A 21,653-nucleotide genomic window follows, 5' to 3' on the forward strand; every position below is an offset into this window, starting at 1 on the left:
CTCAGAGGACAGACCTGGGGTGCAGCTGCCCTCGGGAACCTGCTCCCTGCATCCCAGCTGCTCTGGCTGGAGAGGCCTCAAGTGTGATTTGTGCAGCAGCCCTGGAGAGTAGAGGCCTGAAACCTCAGTGGCGTCCACCTGGTGTTAAGTCTGCAGGCCAGCAGGACATGAGAGCAGTGGAGGTGTGGCAGCCTCCATCCAGATTCCAGAGGATGCATGGAAAAGCCTGGGGACCCAGGCAGAGACCTGCCACAGGGGCGCAGCCACCACAGAGGCCATCTACTAGAGCAATGCTGAGCAGGAATGTGGGGTCAGATCCCCTACAGAGAGCCCTCACCAGGGAAATGTCTAGTAGAGCCAAGACAGCAGAGCTTCTGCCAGGACCCCAGAACTGCAGGGCCATGGGTAACGTGCAACACTGGCCTGGAAAAGCTGCAGGAACCAGCGCTGCCCCCGGGATGTGTGTGGCAGAGCTGTGGAAGCAAGGTTGCCCAAGGCTTTGGGGGCCCAGATGCCCAATTGTGCCCAGAATGCAGGACTTGGAATCAGAGATTATTTTGGAGCTTTAAGACTTAATGTCTGTCCTGCTCTGTTTTGGACTTTTTTTGGGGGCCTGTATCTCCTTTCTTCTGGCCTATTCCTCCCTTTTGGAATGGGAATGTGTACCCAGTGTCTATTCTACCATTGTATCTTGGAAGTAGATAAATTTAGTTTTGTTTTTACAGGTTCACAGCTGGAAAGATTTTTGCTTTTGGTCTCAGAGGAGACTTTGGACTTTGGACTCTTACGTTGGTGCTGGAACAAGCTAAGACTTTTGGGACTGTTGGGATGGAATAATTGTATTTTGTATGTGAGAGGGACATGAGTTTTGGGGGACCAGGGGCAGAATGATGGAGTTTGGATGTGTTGTCCCCTCCAAAACTCATGTGGAAATTTGATCCCCCATGTGGCAGTGTTGGAAACTGATTGAGTCATGGGAGCAGATCCCTCATGAACGGATTAATGCTCTCCCTGGGGGAGGGGGGATTAATGAGTGAGTTCTCCCTCTATTAGTTCCCACGAGAGCTGGTTGTTTAAAAAGATCCTGGCACCTCCTCTCTCTCTCTTGCTTCCTCTCACTGTGTGATCTGCTTGTACCTGCCGGCTGCCTACCACTTTTTCACCATGAGTAGAAACAGCCTAAGGCCTGTGTCAGATGCAGCTGTCCCAGAATCATAAGCCCAATAAACCTCTCTTCCTTATAAATTACCCAGTCTCAGGTATTTCTGTTATAGCAACACAAAACGGACTAACACAGGGACATAGCAGTGAACATAACTAAGGTCCCGTTCTAATGGTCATTACCTTCTACACTTGAAATTTGCCATCCCAATATCCATTCATCCTTGTTCTGGTAACATGACTTTAGCTTAATGTGACTTCAGGTAATGTGACTTTAGCTTAAGGTTCTACCTCTTTTTCACTGTCGATTCTCTTGGTTTGAGGGGCAGATTTCTGACCCATAGTTAACCCAGTTAGCATAATTACATCCATCCCAAGCTCCCAGCCACAATGCAAGTATGACCCAAGCTCGTCTAATCAGAGCAAATTTCGGGATTTTTGCAGGAGCTATCAGAAATATATATATATATATATATATATATATATATATATATATATATGAGGATACTTCAAAAAGTTCACAGAGAGATTTGTATTATCTTTTAATTATATTTTTCCACAAACTTTTTGAAGTACCCTCATATTTTTTTTTCTTTTTCTCTACTGATCTTGAACCTGTGAGTCTATAAGCTGGAGCTACCAGTGTTGACTTGCCCCACAAAGAGACAACTGATTTGAGTATGACCACAACAAAGAAGTGGCATTGAGTGACGTTGCCAAGGGCACCAAGGCTTCACGACATTGTTTAGTCCTAGATCAAACTGAGCATGAACCAGAGGATCCCTCTGGAGGTTATTGTCCAGGCCAGTTTGAGTTGGGTTTTCTATCAATTGCTACTAGGGGAATCCTAATTGATTCACCTGCTGGCCTGGAAGACTTTGTGAAGTAGTTGCTGCTACAAGTATGTTCTGAATATCTGGTGTGTGCCAGGTTCTCTGAGGACAGATGTGCCTGGCCAAACTGTGGAGCAAGCGAAGGTGGGCATGGCCTCTCCTTCCTTCCGATCATCAGCCCCTTCTCCTCGCCCCCAATCCCCTGTCCCACATTCCCTTCCTACCTTTCCCAGGCACTGGTCCTGTGTTCCCTCTCTGCTCTCCCAGCAGTCAGTCAGTCTTTACTTGGATAGTGAGGGCCAGGTGCCTTGGCATAAAGAAAGAGGACTGGACCCGTTATGGGAAGAAGACTTGCCCTTTAGTTCCATTCTGCAACTGCCCATTGAGGTGGTCCAGGCGAGCTATGTAACTGCTTGCGATTTATTTTCCAAAAAGAAAGGTGGAAATAATTATAATAATAATACCTTCTCTTTCATGTGAACTGGTAAAGATGAAAAAGGTAATGCATGGGAGAGTGTGTTGAAAAAAGCAAATCGACATGAAAAATATGATGTTGTTAATAAGCAACCTAAAGTGTGACTCTACCTGGGAAATTTTGCACTTTAAAAAGGAGATCTTTGATGAGGAAAACCCCTTTATTACTTACATGAATGAAGCTATAATGGTGAAATGACAGCCATTAGAAAGGGTTGATATTCTGAGGTTAGGCCCTGCTTAACTCCCCAGGTACCTTGTGCAGGTGCCTCCTCCCCTGGCTCTGTAGCTGTTTTGTTCCCAGGTAGTAGTTGAGACTGGAGGTTCCTGGTATATAAAGGAGAATGTTTTTCTTTTCATTGCTGGATATTTTTGCAGCACTCAGGAGACGAGAAGTGGTGTTGAGGAAAAAGAATGGGTTGAATGAACAACCTGGATCCTTTGACCCAAAGAAGAATGTAGGTGGGTACAGTGTGGAGCTGTTCTTTCCTTCTTCTGAAGGTAAAAAAGCGATTGATGCAGGACAGATACTAGGAAGAAGATTGCTGGTGAATGAAGGCTAAGAACTTGAGAACAAATGAAGAGTTGTTCCGGAAGAATGGGCTGGGAAGAATCGAGCTCACCGTTGAATCAGATCAGTGGCCAGATTCATATCCAGCAGGAATGCCCTGGTTAGAAGGCTGGATGGATGGTGTCAGAGTTATCTCATCTCAGAGATGCCAAGATCCTGAAGACCTTCAGTGTTTAGCATGAGTGTAGGGGGAAAGCAACATCTTATTCCTCTTGAGCTTTCTAACCAGTTGCAGCAAGAAACAGAAGGCTACATTTTTGACCACTCTTTGGGGGTAAGCTTCTCTTTCACAGTGTGTATATTTCTAGGGAAATTACTTATACTGTTATCTGACTGTCTCTTCACCAGGAGCCGTTGAGCAGCTTCCAAACATTTCCTGGAAGCGACCTTTCAGTTTGGATCTTTGTGAGACAACCGTAGCATTTCCTGCCGAGTGCATCTAACCCGGTGGCAGGTAGAATACTTGGAAGAATTGAGGAACTGGCATGGTTTCTTGGGGAATCCCACTGAGAATTGCCCTCCCATCCTGTGACCTATGTTTTTCTTTTGTTCTTCCTCTAAAAAAAAAAAAGAGATGTAATTTATACACAATAAAATCACAGACTTTAAGTTTAGAGTTGGATGAATGTTGACAAATGTATGTACCCGTGTAACCAACATCTCAATTAGGTACAGAATATTTCTAACACATCAAAAAAGTTTTCTTATGCCTTTTTCTTGTCTCCACCCAGAGGTAACCACCACTTTGCTTTTTGCCTTCTATCACCATAGCTCAGTTTTGCCTGTTCTGGAAATTCATATAAATGGAACCATACGGTATGTCTTCCTTTATGTGGCTCTTTTGCTCAAAATAATAGTCTTTTTTTTTCTTTTGGCAGCTGACAGTATGAAGAAAAATAAGTCTTGAGATTTATTCATGTGTTTGCACGTATCCATAACTCTTTCCTTTTTATTACTGAGTAGTATTTCATTGTATGAATATGCCGCTACTTGTCCACTCTCCTGTAAATGAGCATTTGAGATGTTTCAGTATCTGGTTATTATGACTCAAGCTGCTGTAAACATTTTGTACAAGTCCCTTGGTGTTGATTAGCACAGAGCAGGATCCAAAAGAGAGGGGTGGGAACAAACAAACAAACAAACAAACAAACCCAAAAGAATTGAGTAGAACCACGCAAATTGTCAGTTTTCGCCAACGTGTCATGGTAATTCATCGTCTTCTCAACAAACAATACTGGAACAACTGGATATCCTTATGAAAAAAAGAAACTTAGCCCCTACTTCATGTCACATGCAAAAATTAATTTGAGACGTAATATAGCCCTAAATATAACAGCTAATTTTATAAAACGTCTAAGGAAAACATTGGAGAAAATCTTTACAAATGTGGAGGTAGGCAAAGGTTTCTTAGTACACAAAAGGAACAATCATAAATGAGGAAATTAATAAATTAAACTTCATCGAAATTTAAAATCTGTGCTCTTTAAAAGGTACTGTTAGGAAAATGAAAAATTAAGCCACAGATGGAGAGAAATTATTTGTAATATGTGTAACTAACAATGGACTACCATTCAGAATATGTTAGAAATTCCTTCAAATCAATAATGAAAAGCAATAACCCAATTTTAAAAATAGGCAAAAGACACAAATAGGGACTTCACAAAACAGATGAAAGAATGGCCAGAATGCACAAGAAAAGGCGTTCAGCATCATTAGCCACCAGGGAATGCTAATCAGAACCACAATGAGATTTCAACGAAGATGCAGCTGGTAGCAGAGAAGCGCAGGACTGAGTGAGGGAACCCAGGTTCTAGTCCTGTCCTGGTCCTGCCCCCAACTCCCTGGGGGTCTTGGCAGGGCCCTGGACTTCCTGCAGATGAAGGAACAGAACTGGCTGTGCACTAAGCGCAAAGGCCTACTTATTTTTAATTTTTTTCTTGCCTCAATATTCCAGGATTCTAATTTGTGCCAAAGCATCTATGTCAATGAGATCCTGTTGGTGGCTTCCACACAAAGAGCTCTCTTTGGACAAAGTGAGGAAAGAGATACTTTGATTTTTCACATGATGAATTTGAAAAGAATAGACAAAATCTTGCTAGGAAAGAAAGTTTCTAGCTTAAACTTTTCTAAGTAATGACGTATCTTTCCCCCCCGAAACTTCATTAATTCATGCATTTTCTCCTTTGATAGAGTAACACCTGCTCTAAAGATATGAAATTGTTAATCACTTTCAATGTGCTTTACCTCTTTCCTGGAAGTAGAAAAATTACCTTTTGTTATATGGAATTTGGCTTAATGCACTTCAGTGTCAGGAATAATGCTGTATTCTCAGAGGTCTTATAAGTATTACTGCTGGAAAGTGGGTGAAAGAACAGAGAATATTCAGCTTAGAAAAGAGAAGTCTCTCTCTCTCACTCTATTTACCTATCTATATCTCTTTGAGTGTTCATAGAATAATTAAAGGGCTATAATATAGATAGACTTTAAATTGTCATCCCCAAAGCACAATTTGAACACATGGATATAGGCTGTGGGCAAGTCTGTTTCTACTCCAACAACAATACGTCCTTCTGGAAATGGAATGAGCAGGGAGTGAGTTCTGCCTTCCTAGAGATGCCAAGCAGACAGACATTTACTGAGACCATTGTGGAAGATATTCATGGACCAAGTTGAACTTGGTGACCTGTCCTGAAATTCCTCTTGGATCTTTGGTGTTGTAGGCTCATCAGCAAGTCCATATCAGGCAACCACAGTGGGAAGCCTGGATGTGTGGGTCGCAGTAGGTAAGGGTCACTGTGCTGACTGCCTGTTGCCAGGGCACACTCTTAGAGCAGCTAGGTAGGTGCCACTCAGATAAAAAGTATAACTTCTGTAAATGAAATTATAAGGAGTTGTTGCAAATTTGTGTTCTCTGAAGGTGGCTTTGGTTTTTGAAAAAAGTCCGGTCAGTCTGAGATCATCATGCTGTATGGTGCTGTTTGGGCATTTAAAAAAAAATCCAACAACGTATGCATGACTACAGAGGCTGAAGTTGATTTTCTTGGCGTGCCTATAAGCTCATATGAAATATGAGAGGTTTCCCCAAAGTGGCGCTTTGAAAATGTGTGTAGCCACAAAGCACTGGAGGAAGCTGTAGTCAATGAGCATCTAAATTCTCAAGTGAATTTTCAGAGATTAGCCTTATACTTTACAGACATGGTGCTAATCACATCTAGACAATGGATCAACTGTTTATTTCCTATGGTAGAGCATTTCTGAGGCTGCTAGAAGCTCGGACCCATGTTTCCTTCTCTAGAGAATTCATCACATTCCATGGGGATTTTATAAAGACCCAGCAGGTGCTGCCCAGCCTGGCCCTTCAGTGCTCTGACTGGACTGCTTTACCTAACTGTCTTTACTTCCTCACTCTTGGGGGCTCACTGATCTGTTGGTGCAGCACCATGGCACTTCTGGAGGGCTCTACCTGCTTGGCACTTGCTCACAGCTGGATGGTTGCTGGAGCTGGCCACTTCCAAACACCTGGGAGTGGCTGCCTGCTTTTTGGGATATGAGGCACCAAAAATGCCACTGGTAGTCTTTTTCAAAGGGATCACAGCCTGTCTGTCCTTCAAGAGGGACCTGGCTTAAATTATAAATTCTTATGTGAGAGTGAGCCTGCTGAGATATCCGGATGCAAGTTTATATAATGAATGAGGCTAGAGCCATCCCCAGACAGCAGGCTTTGGTAAATGGAAAAAGAGATCATTAGGGCAGATGACAGGGTTGCCAAAGGGACCAGAGAAGGAAGAGACAGACCAGCTGAAGATAAGCATCAGGGATGACATCACAGCTTTGTTTAAAGTCAGTCCTGCAATTCTGTACTGACAAAGGCAGAAATCGGGCAGTCTTATCATGAAGCATCCAGAATAACTCTCTTTTATTGGTTAACGATCCTGGGGTTGGACAAGAATGCAGGGAGGTGCACTAGTGGTCTTCAATCTGCATGGCTGTGACATGGAAGGGGGTGGCTCTTGGTTATTTGCCTCCCCCTCAAACATTCTCCCTACTCCTGCAGGTCAGCGCTCTGTTTGTGGGTTCACCTTGCCCCCTTTCTCAGTCATTTGGGTATGAATGAGTCATTCAGTCTCATTCTCAGGCCATGGGTAGGGATGAAGCATGTGACCCAGGCCTGAGAGAATCAATCAATCAGGATTCCCTGGCCACAGTGATAGGATCAAAATTGGCAGCAACAATGACATTCAATGATATTTTTCTGGGAGTGCTGGGACCAAGGCAGAGGTCTTTCTTGCCAGACTTGAGCCTGAGAGGATATAGAGCTGGAATTCTTGCAGCTATTTTGAAACTACCAGGAGCCCGAGACTGAAGCCAATTCAGTGCAGAGTAGAGAGTTGAAAAGAACCAAGTCCTGATGACGTTGCTTGTACTCTGATTCCAGTTGTGCCTCAAGCCTGATCTTCCACAGGACTTAAATTGTTTTGTCTTAAATAAGTTTAGGTTGAGCCATCTGTTGTTTGCGACCACAGAAGCTCTGCCTATACCTGTTCTGTGTCAGAGCCCAGCTGGTGGGCAGGGCCTGGGTGCAGGTGAGGCAAAACTAATGCATTGCTGTAAGTTGCAGGCTGGTGTGTTGCAGTTCCCTGTGACGCAGAGCTTTCAACAGAGCTGTCTGAAGAAGGCACAAGCTCCTTAGAGCGTAAATGCCTTTTCAGTGGCAGGATTTGCAACTTGCACAAGAAGATCACTTGGTTGGGCTAGTATAGAATAAATTCAGGCATGAAATGAGGGGTTTAATTGGGCAGCTCTTTAGATCTACGTGTTTCAAAGTCATTTCTTAATGACTACAGCAATGAAGTCACAAGCCCTTTCAGATTCTCTCTCTCAAAAAAATAATAAACATAATGTGGCACAAAGAGTCTAATTTTGTGATCTCTAAAACAGACTCTGGTTGCAGGACTGTGACAACTAGGCCTCCTCCACCAACCTAGTTGGCTCGCCCCTCTGCGCTGCCAGTGAGTTGACCTACTAAGCCCTCCAAACCCCTTCCATTTTCTGCCCCTCTGCACCTACACTCTTGGCCTCACCAGGAATTTCCCCTCTTTCTGATTACCTTCTTTGCCTTATAAATGGCAACTCTCCTCTGTGAGGCTGTCCCCTCTGGCCACCTCAGACCAAAGGGATGCTCCAACATTTTACCTTTGAGCGATCCAGTTTTCTGAAACACTTCTTTGGGAGTTATTAATATGATTTTACATAGTTCTCTGATGTTTCTTTGTTTTTTGTTGGCTCACCATCTTCTTGAGGGCAGAAATGGATTATGAATTTTAGCACCCAGCACGTGGCTTTGCACAGGCTGTGCTCAGTTGATGCTTATACATAAGTGATATCTCAAGATCCGGGGCTCTTGTTAGTATCCCCTTCTAGAATATGACCACCTGACAGTCTCAGATCTAGGTCATTAGAGTTCCCTGGGTGGCCTATGTTCTCCCCTATACCGCTTTACCAATCCATGGGAGTCCTGTTGTGTCCAGTGTGGCTGCTGGGCCCAAGATACAGCAGAGGCAGAACCATACCTCCTGCCTACAAGTCCTTACTCCTCCACCTGCACCTGACACCCCCTGTGCCTGATGAGATGTATAGTCATTCATTCATTTAGTCATTCATTCACTAAACACCAAGCACCCACGGTGTGCTGGGCATCTGTATAGGGTGATGAGCAAAGCAGATGCAGCCACTGCCTTGGGGCCTCCAGAATGAAGTCCCTTCCAGAGCCTGGCTCACTCCTCCGCTACCGGCCTCTCTCTCCTGAGCCCCTGAGATGTCTTGGCTCAGGTATCTGTCATTGGTTTCCTTTGGAGTTAGCATCTGTTTGCCTTTAGCACTCCCCCTAAGGTCTCCTTGCTAGCTACTCCCCCTTTTATCCAAGACTGAGATATAGCACCTCAGTCTCAGAAACTACCTTCTAATTTGTTTGTCTTGCTCACAAAATCCTGGTTCGGTCTCTCCTAAAACCCAGGAGCAGCCTGGGCTCCACAGCCTGGAACAACCTAAGGGTTATGATTGTTGCAAGTTTTGCATTTTGAATGTCTATTTGGTTTTAATTAGAAAAGCCAAGAAGTTCAAATGCTAAGAGAAGTATACATAATCCCAACAGGTGACGGGAAAGCCAAGCCAAGCAGTGGTCGTGACCCCCAGGCCACCCGCAAGGGTTGGCCTGTTGGCTCTGAACCCCGAGGATGAGGCTCCTGGTTCCACCTGCTGCGGGGCTGGCTGAACGCTGAGTCAGCGATGAGCGACTCTGACGCCCATCGCGGGCAGGCACCGTGCCCAACGCTTTTCCCCCTCTGTCACAGCACAGCAGTCCAAAGCTCCGATCACCGGGGAGAGGTGATGGGAGGTGGGGGAGTTCCCACCCCCAGGGCCACCTGGCTCTGATGGCATGGCGGGGGGCCACGCTCACCTTTGCCCTCATTCTGTGCCAGGGCTTTGGAACCCGGCTGGCACCTCCTGAGAGCAAAGCGAAGCCTGCGAGTGATCTCGGGGGAACTTCCTAGAAAAAAGAGTTTCAGGTTGGAAGGGTGAAGGGAGGGCAGAAAACCGGAGCGAGGGAGCGCTCCACGGCAGGGACAGAGGGGGCTGCCCTGAGCCCACGAGAACCCCGCCGAAGCTCGTGGGCCACATGCCCACGTGCGTGCGTGTGCCAGGGAGCCAGAGACGGAGCGCGGGAGTCGGAGGCAGAGCCCGGAGCCGCAGAGGGGCCGCGGGCGGAGCCCCGGCGAGCTCGCTGCCCGGGCGCCGAGCCCAGGGGCCGCCCACTGGCGGGGGAGCCGGGGAGCGCGCAGGGGCGGCGGCGGCGGCGGCCACGGCGGCGGCGGCGGGGCTTCCCCGGGCTTCCCCTCCCCGGGCCGCGGGCGCGGAGGCGGCGTCCGGCGAGAGGGAGCCGGGAGTCCCCGAGGCGCCCCCTGCTCCGCGCGGGGACTCGGGGCCCGAAGCGTCCGGGAGCCCCGGGGCCCGAGACGCGAGGTTGGAGCCGAGCCCTCCGCGCCGCCCGCCCGCCCCCGCCCGGCGCCCGCCTCCCGCCCCCGCCCGCGGCCTGGAGCGCGCCTCCCTCGCAGCCCAGGGTCTAGCGAGCCGGCGCCAGCCGAGCTGCGGGAGCCGCGGAGAGCACCGCCGCCGCCGCCGCCGCGGGAGCTGCTCGGGCCGCAGCATGCGGGAGCTGGCCATCGAGATCGGGGTGCGCGCCCTGCTCTTCGGGGTCTTCGTGTAAGTAGTGGCGCCCGCAGGCGGGGCGCACCGGCGCGGGGACCCACCGACCGAGCCTCTGGGCGCCCCAACTTTTTTTTTTGCGCCGCCGCGTCCGTCCGGGGCCTGGGATCGAGGTCCCCTCCCTGCCCGGTGCCCGGGAGGTGTCCTAGGGCATCCAGAGAGGCCCTCCCTCCCAATCCTGGGACCCTCGGCGCGGAGCGACCCGCGCGCGGTGGACCGGGGACCTTCTTCCGCCACCCCCCATCCGTCCCCGGGATCCGGGCCGGCCGCCACTCTGTCCCCTCGCCGGCCTCGCACCACCTGCTCGGGGGATTCTGGGCTGCTCCCCTGGACTGGGACGCGCACCCTGGCCCGCGCCCTCGGGAAGTTTCTCCGGTGTGATGTTCCCAGGCGACGCTGGCAGTCTTTGCGCCTGGTCTCATCTCCCGCCGCCCACCGCCGTGCCCAGGGCCAGGCTGGGTCCAGCGCCCGCGGTCCTGCGGAGCGTCTTCCCGGGAGGCGTCTGCGGGACTTCTCCCGCTGGAGAACTGTTGCTGCGGAGGCTCGGGAAGTCAGGCGCCGCAGCCCGGGCGCGCGCTGGACACGTCCTGGAGCTCTGGGCCGGGTCGAGGTCGGCTTCGGGCGCGGCGGTCCCCTGGGGCAGCAGCGGAATGCCCGAGGTGGCTCTGAGCCGGGTACCGGGGAACGATTGATCTTGGGTAGAACAATCCCAGGTAGAGGAGGGGGCCCTGGCGCAGGTTCTTTTAGGGGTGACTGTGCCTATGGCACCTCGGAGACCCTCAGCTCAGTGGCCACGGGGCCCCAAGCAGCAGGGAGCTGTCGCATCTCTGCCTTTCACATCAGAGCCTGGAACACCAGCGCAGACCCACCCCACAGTCCCCCGTGAGCCTTTGTCACCCAGGCGCCCACACCTGCACACGTCCTTCCATTAGCAGGTCAGATTTTCTCTCCTTCTCTCCCCATGGCTGTTTTCTGACATTTTAAGTATAAAAGTTGCATGAACTTCCTGGATTTGCCATTTTTGGGGAAAAGCCCCATTGAGCCAAGCAGGAGCCTCTCTCTGGATTTCTGCCCCCAAACGGGTCACTCATGACAGGTGTGCTGTGTCAGAGATGACTTTTGCTCCGTGGACCCAGGGTATGTACATGTAAAGAAATGCCCTTTCTTGCATGGTTTTCTTTACTAGGGATTAAATTCATCCGGAGTATTTATTCACACCATCAGAAAAGGCCGTGAGCTCCCCCAGATGCGGGCAACCCCCCTCCCGCCTTCTGACTGAAGGAACACTAGTGTTATTCACTGGGAAGAAGGGACAAGAACTTCAGTTGGGTCTTGATGCATTTGAAAAAAAACAAAGCACTTTTCCCTTCTCCTACTCTATTTTTCTGTCTTTGGAATATACATTAGAACTAGTGATTGCTGTATGATCAGATAGAGACAGTTTCCACTTGGCAGATAGGCTAAAACCCTATTAAAATATTATGTAATATAAATGATAAAATAGTGTTCAATGAACAGTAGAATTTTAACATTTGTTGGGTGAATGTGTGAAAAATGCTGAAATAAACTGAGATAGACTTTTAGGCTATCTGGTTTGATTGCTGGTAGGACTTAGATTTTAAAAAAGTATCTAGTAATATATAAAATATTTGTAGTGTTTTCAGGTTTCCCTTCAACTATCCCCTCAGACATTTAGGAGATGTTTACAAATATACAATGGTCTGTGTAGTGAATTTGAAAACGTGGTAATTACTGTTTATTCACTTGTGCTTTCTCTAAGATTGTTAGGTAAAAACCAGAGAGCCGGTTTACATTTTTTTCTCCTAAGTTCTCCCTTGTATTACTTAATGGGGGATCTGCTATCTCCTCCCCTAGAAGAACACACATGGGCATTGATGGCATTTTTGGATGATTCCCAAGTTCCGTATCAAATTGGAAATGTTAGCAGTATGTTTCACTTGTGGCTCTTTTACCTGCGAAGACCAGCTTTGGTACTGATGCAAGCCTCCCTGGGGGAGGCTCTTGGTTGTTCAGATGCTGTTATCATCAGGCAGATAAAGACTTGCGACTTCTGAAAGGACGGCCAGGAGCACACGGATACAGATGACCCTTTGTTTTCTCAGATGAGCTCCTGGTACCTTGACAGAGGCTGGCTTTTGGGGGGACGTTTTGTTCTTTCTTTGCCAGCACTGGAGTGATGGCGAGATTCAGAGAGTTGGCCCCACCTCTGCTTGTGGAGATGGTGGTCTCTGCAGCACGGATGGGTTTAGAAATTTCCTCCGGGCAAGCTGAATCAGATTTCCCTGCTGTAGTGTCCAATCTAGCTGATATATTTCATCATATAGTTGTTTGGTATTTCTACCCTATTTCTCAGGATGAGAGAATAGTTTTTTTCGGGTGGGGATTGTATCTTACTTTTTTGCACACTTATGCCTCTGGGGAAACGTCACCTGTAGATGTGCCCATTCTCTGACCACATTTTCTCTGCCTGAGAGCATGGATCCCGGTGCCCTTGGCCCACATGGGCCCCTGGAGATTCCAAGTGAGAGCTAATGAAATGCACTTTGGACCCATGGGTAGTAGGGCCATGAGCTTTCCTTGGCTGACTCTTAAGGAATCAGTTTCCTGTTTGTGCATCAGGTACAGTGCTGAAGTGGTGCATTCAGGATTCTGAAAGGTTGCTCCGTGGGCACACCCATAGGTGCTCAGTGCCTTTTGGGCAGTCCTGCTTGAGAGCCTCAAATTGCTGGGAAGAAAATTAGTAAAGAGTAATGCAAATCAGCACTGGCACATAAAGTTTAATCCAACAGGAGATAATTTGGTTGCAGGAATCCAAAGATTAGGAAAAATCAAAGTACAGTGTGTAGCTTTGAGGTTGCATTTAGTAGTGTGGGCTGTGTGGGCCTCCAGCCCTATTGCTCTTGCTCATGGACTGTGGGCAGGGAGGAGAAGCACCTGGGGGCTTTCTCTGTCCTGCTGCCACCTGAGTTTCCAGGAGAGAGAGTCTGTGAGTGTTTCCACAAATGCCACAGCCAGTGCTGACCTTGCTGAGCAAGCACACAGTGTGGAGACGAGGGGACTGGTGACAGCTCAGCAGACAGTGGTAGACACTACTGTACGAGTATGCTTTTGCTACAGTTGTGAGTACACTGGCTACCATTTATTGAGGGCTTACTACGTGTCAGGCAATAATGAAGACGATCACACATGCCATTTAACCTGACAAAGGGGGTTTATTGATATTTCTTCATCATGGATGAAAAAACTGAAGCACAGTCAAATGAAGGAACTTCCCAAGTAACAGAGCTCATCAGGCTGGCTCTGAGACCTCAATCTAGACACTCCAACTACGTTGTCTGGACTCCTAACCACCTCGCTTCAGAAAGAATTGGCAGCTGGGGTTGTCAGCCCAGGGCTTACTATGTGCAGAAGACAGCCCATGTGATTTCTCTTTTACGCCTCATCTCACTTGAGGTGCCAGCTGTTCATCATCCCACTTTATGGATAAAGAAACGAAGGTTTAGAAAGATGGAGTAGTTTGCCTGAAGACGCTCAGTGAGCAGGAGGTGTCACCCACATTCAAAAAGGCAGTTAATCCCAGGTCCCAAAGCCGTCAGCCACTGAGACAGGATGCTTCCAGCAGCAGGCTTCCGGACTGGGGAGAGAATGACCACATGCTGTAAGCAGCCTCCTTCTGTGACCTGGTAGCCCCACAGAAGCAGCTGCACGCTGTCTGCAGTAACATGTGGGAACAGATGTCCCTCTAGCTCTAAAATCAAATCTTAGGAAGACACCTCAGAGGTGAGGGAGGTGGCCGTGGTGGTGCACACTCCCTAGGAGATGGATTGGGGCATGTCACAGATTTGGGGGGCAAGATGTGGTGGGTAAATGGCTGGTAAGAACATCAACGGTGGTGAAGAAACAGGAGCGCACTGCTCTGTCCCGCTGCTGTGGGGCATTGGCCCAGAACGTCAGTTAGTTCACAAAGCCCTTTATTTACAGCACTGCAAAAGGGACCCTGGAAAGATGATGGCAATCTAAAATGCTGGATCAGGGGGCAGGTAGTCTGCTTCTTTTACCTGCCCGCCTGGGTTTCCTGAGTTCCCCCTGCCCTCCCATGGTCCCTGTGCCTCCTGGTGTCTCCCTGTCTGCAGGGACCCTCCAGGAGCTGTGAGTCTTCTCAGGATGCTGGGGTGCTCAAGTAATGGTGTTTGCCTCCCCTCGTGTCAATCCAGCATCCTTCTTTGAGCCTGTCTTATGTAGGGGGCCTGTGCCAGGTGCTGGGGACGAGAGGAGAAGGGAGGGAAGGTGGCCTCCAGCAAGCTCACGGTCCTACAGAACAAGCACACAGAGAGCCACTATTTGTTATTTTTCATGTACGCCATCTCTGGTTTTGAAAGCTTTGCCTCCAAACATTCTCTTTCATTATTCATCCAGATCCTTTTTTGGCCTCTTCTAGGTGCCTGCCCTTGTAGTATTTATTTTCTTTCCCCTTCTTAGTAAACTTTGGATGGTGTAATTCCGACAAGGCACAGAGAAACTTTGTGCTTTAGCTGGCCCAGGTGACTTACCTGGGGGCCCAGGATGTCGGGTAGATTTTTGAAATATGGACAATAACTAACAGATCTGTCATTATTACCTCTAAGGGGCCAGTCTAGGACTCCAGGCTAGTGGCAGTTGTGGCAGTTGGAGCATAGTGCTCACTTTTACTGAGAAGGAGGGATTAATTAATTCTGGGAGAGTGCCAGGGAAGGCTGCCCAGAGCTGCCATCTCACCTGAGCCTTGAGCAGTGAATGCCAGGTGTACAGGCCTGGGCCCAAGGACATTCTTGCAGGGTAAAGGCGTGGAGGTGTGGAGGCACATGGTGGGTGGGGATCAGATTGTTAGGTGTGGCCTCAGTGTGGGTTTCAGGGTGGGTGGCGTGTGGAGGTGACAGGAAATGAGCCTGGGACGAGAATGGCAAGTGTGGACGTTCCCATAGAGACAATAACCTGGGAACCCCGGAGACTTGCAACAGAAAAGTGCCATGCTCAGGTATTTGCCCCATGATGGAAAGGGACCGTTCCCTGGGCACGTGGGCCCTGTTTACTCCTGTGAGTGACAGTACCCAGCTCTGCTGCCGCTGCTCCTCCTCGTTACTGCTGTCTGTGTGCACATGGTTTATTCTGCCTTTTGTGTTGGTCAGTCATGTCCATGCCTGGCTCTGGGCTGTGACTGCTGTGCTCTGAAGGCCAGGATTCCATCTTCATCTTCCTCTCTTGCCCCACATTTCCATCCTGGCCTTGGCATGATCATGGTCAGTGCCTCTGACTCAATTTCCAATAATCATTTTTATAGACTTTTGAATGTTCTGCATTAATCCAGAGCAAGGCTTCTTAAGGGCTGGTCAGAATCAGCTGGGGCCCAGTGCAAACCTAACTGAATTGACATAAAGAATGGGGCCCTGGAATCTGCATTTTGAACAGGGGCTCCTCTGCCCACCATCTTTGGGAACTTCTGATGTTGCAGTAATTTGAGTGTCTCCTCTGCTGCTTCCCTCCTTCCTGGCCATATGGGAGACTACCCTCCCAAACCCCTGCTGTGAAATTAGATGGGGCCATGTGATGAGCATAAATCCCCTCCGTGAGGAGTACAGATCTGTGTGGTGAGATGGCAGAGCTGCAGGACAGAGATAGCAGGACAGACGCCCTGGACAGTCACACTGCTGGAAGTGGACTGAGTGGGAAAGAAGGAAACCTTTTCTGTTAACTGAGAACTGGTGGCTGTGTAGCTATTGCAGCTTTAGTCTGTTCTATCTAACTGATACATCTATGATAACTTTGCTCACTCTCAGAAAACAAGTTTCCAAAGAGTTGTTTGAGGCACTTTGGCATAATAAAAGACCATAGGGTTTGAAGCTAGACAGGTCTGTGTTTGGATTTTGGCTCTGCCACTAAATAGCAAGTTGCCTAAAATCTTTGAACCTCAGTTTCTTCATGTGGGAAATGGAGATAATATTCAACTTCATTGGATTTTATTAGACACTGTGCTTTAATTGCTCACAGTACATATAACAAAAATTAGGTGTCTTCTGCCCACTCTTGTTAATCCCTATTACATATATGTAGTGTCTACGAATGGCAGGATAGCGTAATGGTTATGAGTGTGGCCTTTGGCATCAAGTTGCTGGGGCTTAAATCCTGTTTTTGCCACTTATTAGCTGTGGGAACTTTCAGGCAAAGTATCCAGCTTAAGTCTTTGTTTTTCCATCTATTCAATGGGAATTCTGACAGTATCCATGAATGTAAGGCTTGTGAGCATTAAATGAGACAATACTCAGCTCATTGTAGGCGCTTAACAAATGGCAATGTCATTATTATGCTTTTATTAAAATGAATCCATAATGTACACTGAAGAGAAACACCATAGGTAGCTAATGGTATTCTTATTACAAATGATTTACTACAGGATTTCTAGAAAAGATAAATTCCTTTCAGTATATTTCAAATGATTCCTTTTAGCCCCCAAATATAGGTTATGTAACCTGCCATGAGTTCGTTCAGTGAGCCGGACCTCCATGGCTGGGGTGGGGTGGTCTCAGCTCTGTAACTTCTGGGGGCTTAAATTGCTGGCCCCTTACAACAGTGATTCTAGAATATCCAATCAAAAGTGTTATCAGCGTAGCTGCATTAGATACCATAGAAGGAAAATACTGTATCCTCACTGTTTGCTTCAGAGTCTGTTTCCGTCACACAGAGCTCAGTTAGAAGCTCTTTTCATCAGATACCCTCTCCACCCCCTTGTGCCTGCTGGACCGGGCAAGTCCTGGTGCTTCTTTTCCCCTCCTGGGAAGGCTTCTGCCTTGTCATCTGATAAGTGGAACGTCCTTCTGCTTAAAATATTATTTGCCACTATAAAGTGAGTTGGCTGTACCCAGAATTCTGAGAATTGATGATGTTTTCCCACAGGGAGATAAATGCTTATAACACTACAAAAGGAGATCATTAGTTTCATAACTTGTGGATAAAGTTTTCTCAATTAGTTATAAAGATTATACCATTAATGACCCCCACAAGGCTTGTAAAAGCTCAGTATCTCTATTTTTCTGTGATAGTGTTTGTAAATATAAAAATTATCTTAGTAATATTGCTTCTTTAAAAAATATAATCTAGCTCTTCTGTGTGGATGGATTCAAAACACTGGTTTATAGTGAGGAAGCTAATTCAGGTGAGATCGCTGCGGGCCAGTGGGTCCTCATGTTCAAGTGGAAGCTTGAGATGCCGGGAAGGGTGACAGGAAGCTGAGAGAAGCGGGGACTGTGCAGGACTGTGCAGAAGTGGGGACGGCTTAATCACAGTCTTTAAGTATGTGCCTGTGGAAAATTGTCACGCAGAAGTGAGGGACCAGTTGTTACTCTGTCTCCACTAAAGACAGAGAAGCCAAAAAAACAGGGTCAGAAGCTGCAGGAACATTCAGGTTGGTTTCCAGAAAGGTGGCAGTCTGCCAATCAATGCTGGGCATTTCTTTCTCCTTTACCAGAGGGTTTTAAAAAAACGTTCTTATTGAAGTTTTAGTTTGAACCATATGAAATTGCTGATATTTGACTGTTTTGACCTACAAAATCGTGAATTTCATTTAGTTCTTCCTAAAAATAACATATGCAAAGAAAAGTGTGCTATTCATAATTGTACAGCTGCCCAGAACACCCCCACCTGCCAAGCCTCTATTTACCACCCCTGAGGGTCACTGTCACCCTCACGTCTAGCACCGTTTTTGTACTCTGTATAAACGGAATCATAGACCGTGTGCTCTTTTCTGTGGCTTTTTTGCGGCTTTTTTTGCTCAATATGCTTTTGAGATTCATTCATGTTGTTGTGGGTAGTTGTAATTTGTTTATTCTTGTTTTGGACATTCCATTGTATGGCTGCATTCCATTTTACTGTATATGGATATCTGGGTTATTTATTGTTTTGGCTATTAAGCGTAATGCTGCTACTGTATTCTGGTGAACATATTTGTAATTTCCGTTGGGTATACAGGTAGGAGTAGAAATGCTGGGTTATTCATCAGAGGTTTTAAAAGAAGAGTTTGGCTTCTGTTTGTTCAGCTATTGCTCTAAGAGAGATATCTAGTCTGTACGCTGTCTCATCTCCATCTGTTGGGTAGCTACCATCTGTAAAGTACGGGATGAGCCTGGCAAGTGACACAAGGAAGCCTGAAGCTGGATCCCCACTCTGAAGGTGGGCAGGGAGCATGGCATTGTGACCCAGCTTCCCATCTGTAAAATGGGGACACAATTTCATCTCCTAGGGAGGTTGTAAAGATGAAGTAGTGTAATGTGTGACAGGTGCCTAGTATGAAGATGGCACATAGAGAGTGCTAAAGCCTCATTTCCTTCCTCCACCTCCTTTCCTTCCTGTGACAGAGGTAGAAATATAGGTCACTTATAAGATGCGTAATACCGCAACCTAATAATAATGAGTATAATAGCGCTCAGCACTGCAGGAGAGAGCTGAGCCTTGAACTAGGATTTAGAAAGTGTGGTGGAGGCATTTTGAATAATTAGCCAAGAAGCCATTGAGAAAAAGAAATTGTATATATATATATGTGTGTGTGTATATATATATATATATATATATATGTATGTATATTTAATTGACATTTATGTCCACCTGGATATAGGAAGGAAGGGAGGTAGAGAAGGAAAGGGGATGCCTACTACCTAGTCAGAGGAGAGCTTTACCCCCTACTGTACACTAGGCGCTTGCCACACAGTAGATGGTTCAATCATTACAGTCCCTCAGGAGGTGATGTTGTTGTCCTAATTTACAGAGTAAAGAGTTAATTCCTCCCGTATTTGAGAGCTCCTACCAATCAGTAAGAAAAGAGAAGAGCTCTTTAATAGAAAAATGAGCAATGGATATGAACGGGGAACTAACAAAAATACAAATAACGAATACAGCTTTAAATCTGTGGTTTCTATAGAAATGCAAGATGTGCATCTGAAAAGGACAAAATAACACTGAGTATAGATTAGCATGAGTTTTTTATATGATACTATGAAAGAATGTGGTAAAGGACCATGAAAAATGATTACATTAGATAATGTTGAATATAGTAATTTTTCTGATTTGAGCATCACCTATTGCACATAGGTATTGATATTCAACTCTGTACCTAATAGATATGTACAATCAATTATAGTTCTTTTTTTTTTTTTAAAAGATGTTTGGTAAGGGGATCTTAACCCTTGACTTGGTGTTGTCAGCACCACGCTCTCCCAAGTGAGCTAACCGGCCACCCCTATATAGGGATCCAAACCCGTGGCCTTGGTGTTATCAGCATCGCACTCTCCCAAGGGAGCCACAGGCTGGTCCCTCAATTATATTTCAATAAAAACAAATTAAAAAAGAAAGAATGTGCAGCCACTAAAATTAGTTATGTAGATAACTGTTTGTTGACTTGGGAAGACATCTATAAACTGATGTTAAGTGATAAAAGCAGGTTACAAAAGTATGCATAAGGCTATTTGAATGTGGTAATGTAATATAATCAATTTGTGCCTATATCTGTAAAAAAGATGTTTATAAACATACATAAAATTGTGATGGTGGTTATTTCGGGATGATGGGATTATGTAATACTTGCTTTTTATTCATGCTATTTATTGTCTAAATTATTTTACAGTAAACATTTATTACTTTCATACATAATCAGGAAAATCAATATAGGTGTTTCTTGTTATGGGAAAAAAAGAGAAGCCAATGAAATACCGCTGGGTGGGGCACTGGATGAGTTTTCTTGTGATTGATTTAGAAATGTTTAAAGTGGAAATGTGTCAAAAATCAACCTTTCTGCATTTCACATCAACTAAAATATTTAAGAAATATCATTAAGATTAACATCCAGAATGTACAAATTTGTGTTGAAGCACATGTGATTAGATGCTGCAGGTGGAATTATAAATGAGCCTAACCCTTTTGAAGAGCAATATTACAGTGCATACACAGCCATAAAATTCTTCCTGCCCTCTAACTTAGAATTCTTGGAAAAAATACATGAGGCACTAATGTAAGAGACACAGAAATCCTCATGTGTAAAGATGTTCGTTGCTGTTCCCTACAAAGTAAAGAAAATACATTTGTTAAATAAAAATAAATTAAAACTCAAATGATCAGCATTTGAAGATGGCTTGGTAAATTATGGACACGCAGAGAATATTATATAGCTATTAAAAGAATCATTTTAAAAATCATGAAGAAACATGGTGAAATTTTATGATGTAACAGTTACATAAAAAAATCACTATATGAAAGTATATCTCAGAGTTGCAACTATTTGAAATATGTCTTATTTGGGTGCATATTAGGATTACAAAAAGGTGAATGTGATGGGAATGGACATATTTCCCCTCACTTAATTTTTTTTTAAGATTATAAGGTATTTGTAAAAATTAAAACAATACAAAAAGTGTAAGTCTCCTTGAACCCCTTCACCTCTCTCTGCCAGTTCCATTTCCTTTACTTTCTAGAGCGAAATTTTTTGATACAGATTTATTTATGATTTAAAAAAACACTGGAGACACATTTTATGTATAGTTTATTTTTTAATTTGATACATCTTGGAGATATTTTCTATCTCTAAAGATTTACTTGATTCTTTTTACTGGCTGTGTGATGTTTCATTGTAGTAACCTCTTCGTGGAATTTTATTTTCATTATTTGTTATGACAAATAACATTGCATTTGTGCATACATTGTAGTGCACCTGTTCAAGTGTTGCTGCATGATAAACTTTTGCAATGAATTTTCTGGATCAAAGGGCACATGTGTTTTAAATTTTGATGGACCTTGCCAAATTGTCCACCCAAAGGACCATCCGTACTTACATTTCACCAACAGCGTGTGAAGGTTTCTATTTTTAATGTCCTTGCCAATGCTGGATGTTAATGTTTTTTATATTTCTGCCATGGGAGTGAATGAACATTTGCTTTACTTTTCACTTCTCTATGTTTATTGTTGAGCATCTTTTCCACGTGTATGAACAGTTTGTATTTCATCAGTGGAATATCTTTTTCCTTTATCCATGTTTCTATTGGATCTCTGATTGATCTTACTGATGTGTACAAGTGTTTTAGACCTTGTAGATATTAATCTTTTCTTTCATATATTGCAAATATTTTCTCCATGTCTATGGTTGACTTTTAAGTTTTTTTGTGAGTTCTCTTATTATGTTGAGTTTTAATTTTTAGGTAGTTAAATTGATTAGTCTTTTCATTTAGGGTTTCAGAGTTTCAGCCTCATTTAGGAAGTCCTTTCTCTTGTAAAACAGTATTCTTCTGTATTGTCTAGGATTTTATACTTTTGTTCTT

General features: G+C 45.6%; 1 protein-coding gene across 1 annotated transcript in view; it reads left to right on the forward strand.

Moving 5' to 3' along the window:
- Positions 1 to 10,243: 10,243 nt before the first annotated feature.
- The window catches only part of PLPP4 (phospholipid phosphatase 4), a 130,729-nt gene continuing 119,319 nt past the window's right edge, over positions 10,244 to 21,653 (forward strand). The window contains exon 1 of the mRNA XM_063103109.1: positions 10,244 to 10,299. Within this exon, the coding sequence (XP_062959179.1) occupies positions 10,244 to 10,299 (56 nt within the window). The remainder of the gene's footprint in view (positions 10,300 to 21,653) is intronic.

This window comes from Cynocephalus volans, chromosome 7 (assembly GCF_027409185.1).
Source record: "Cynocephalus volans isolate mCynVol1 chromosome 7, mCynVol1.pri, whole genome shotgun sequence".
Lineage (NCBI taxonomy): Eukaryota > Metazoa > Chordata > Mammalia > Dermoptera > Cynocephalidae > Cynocephalus > Cynocephalus volans.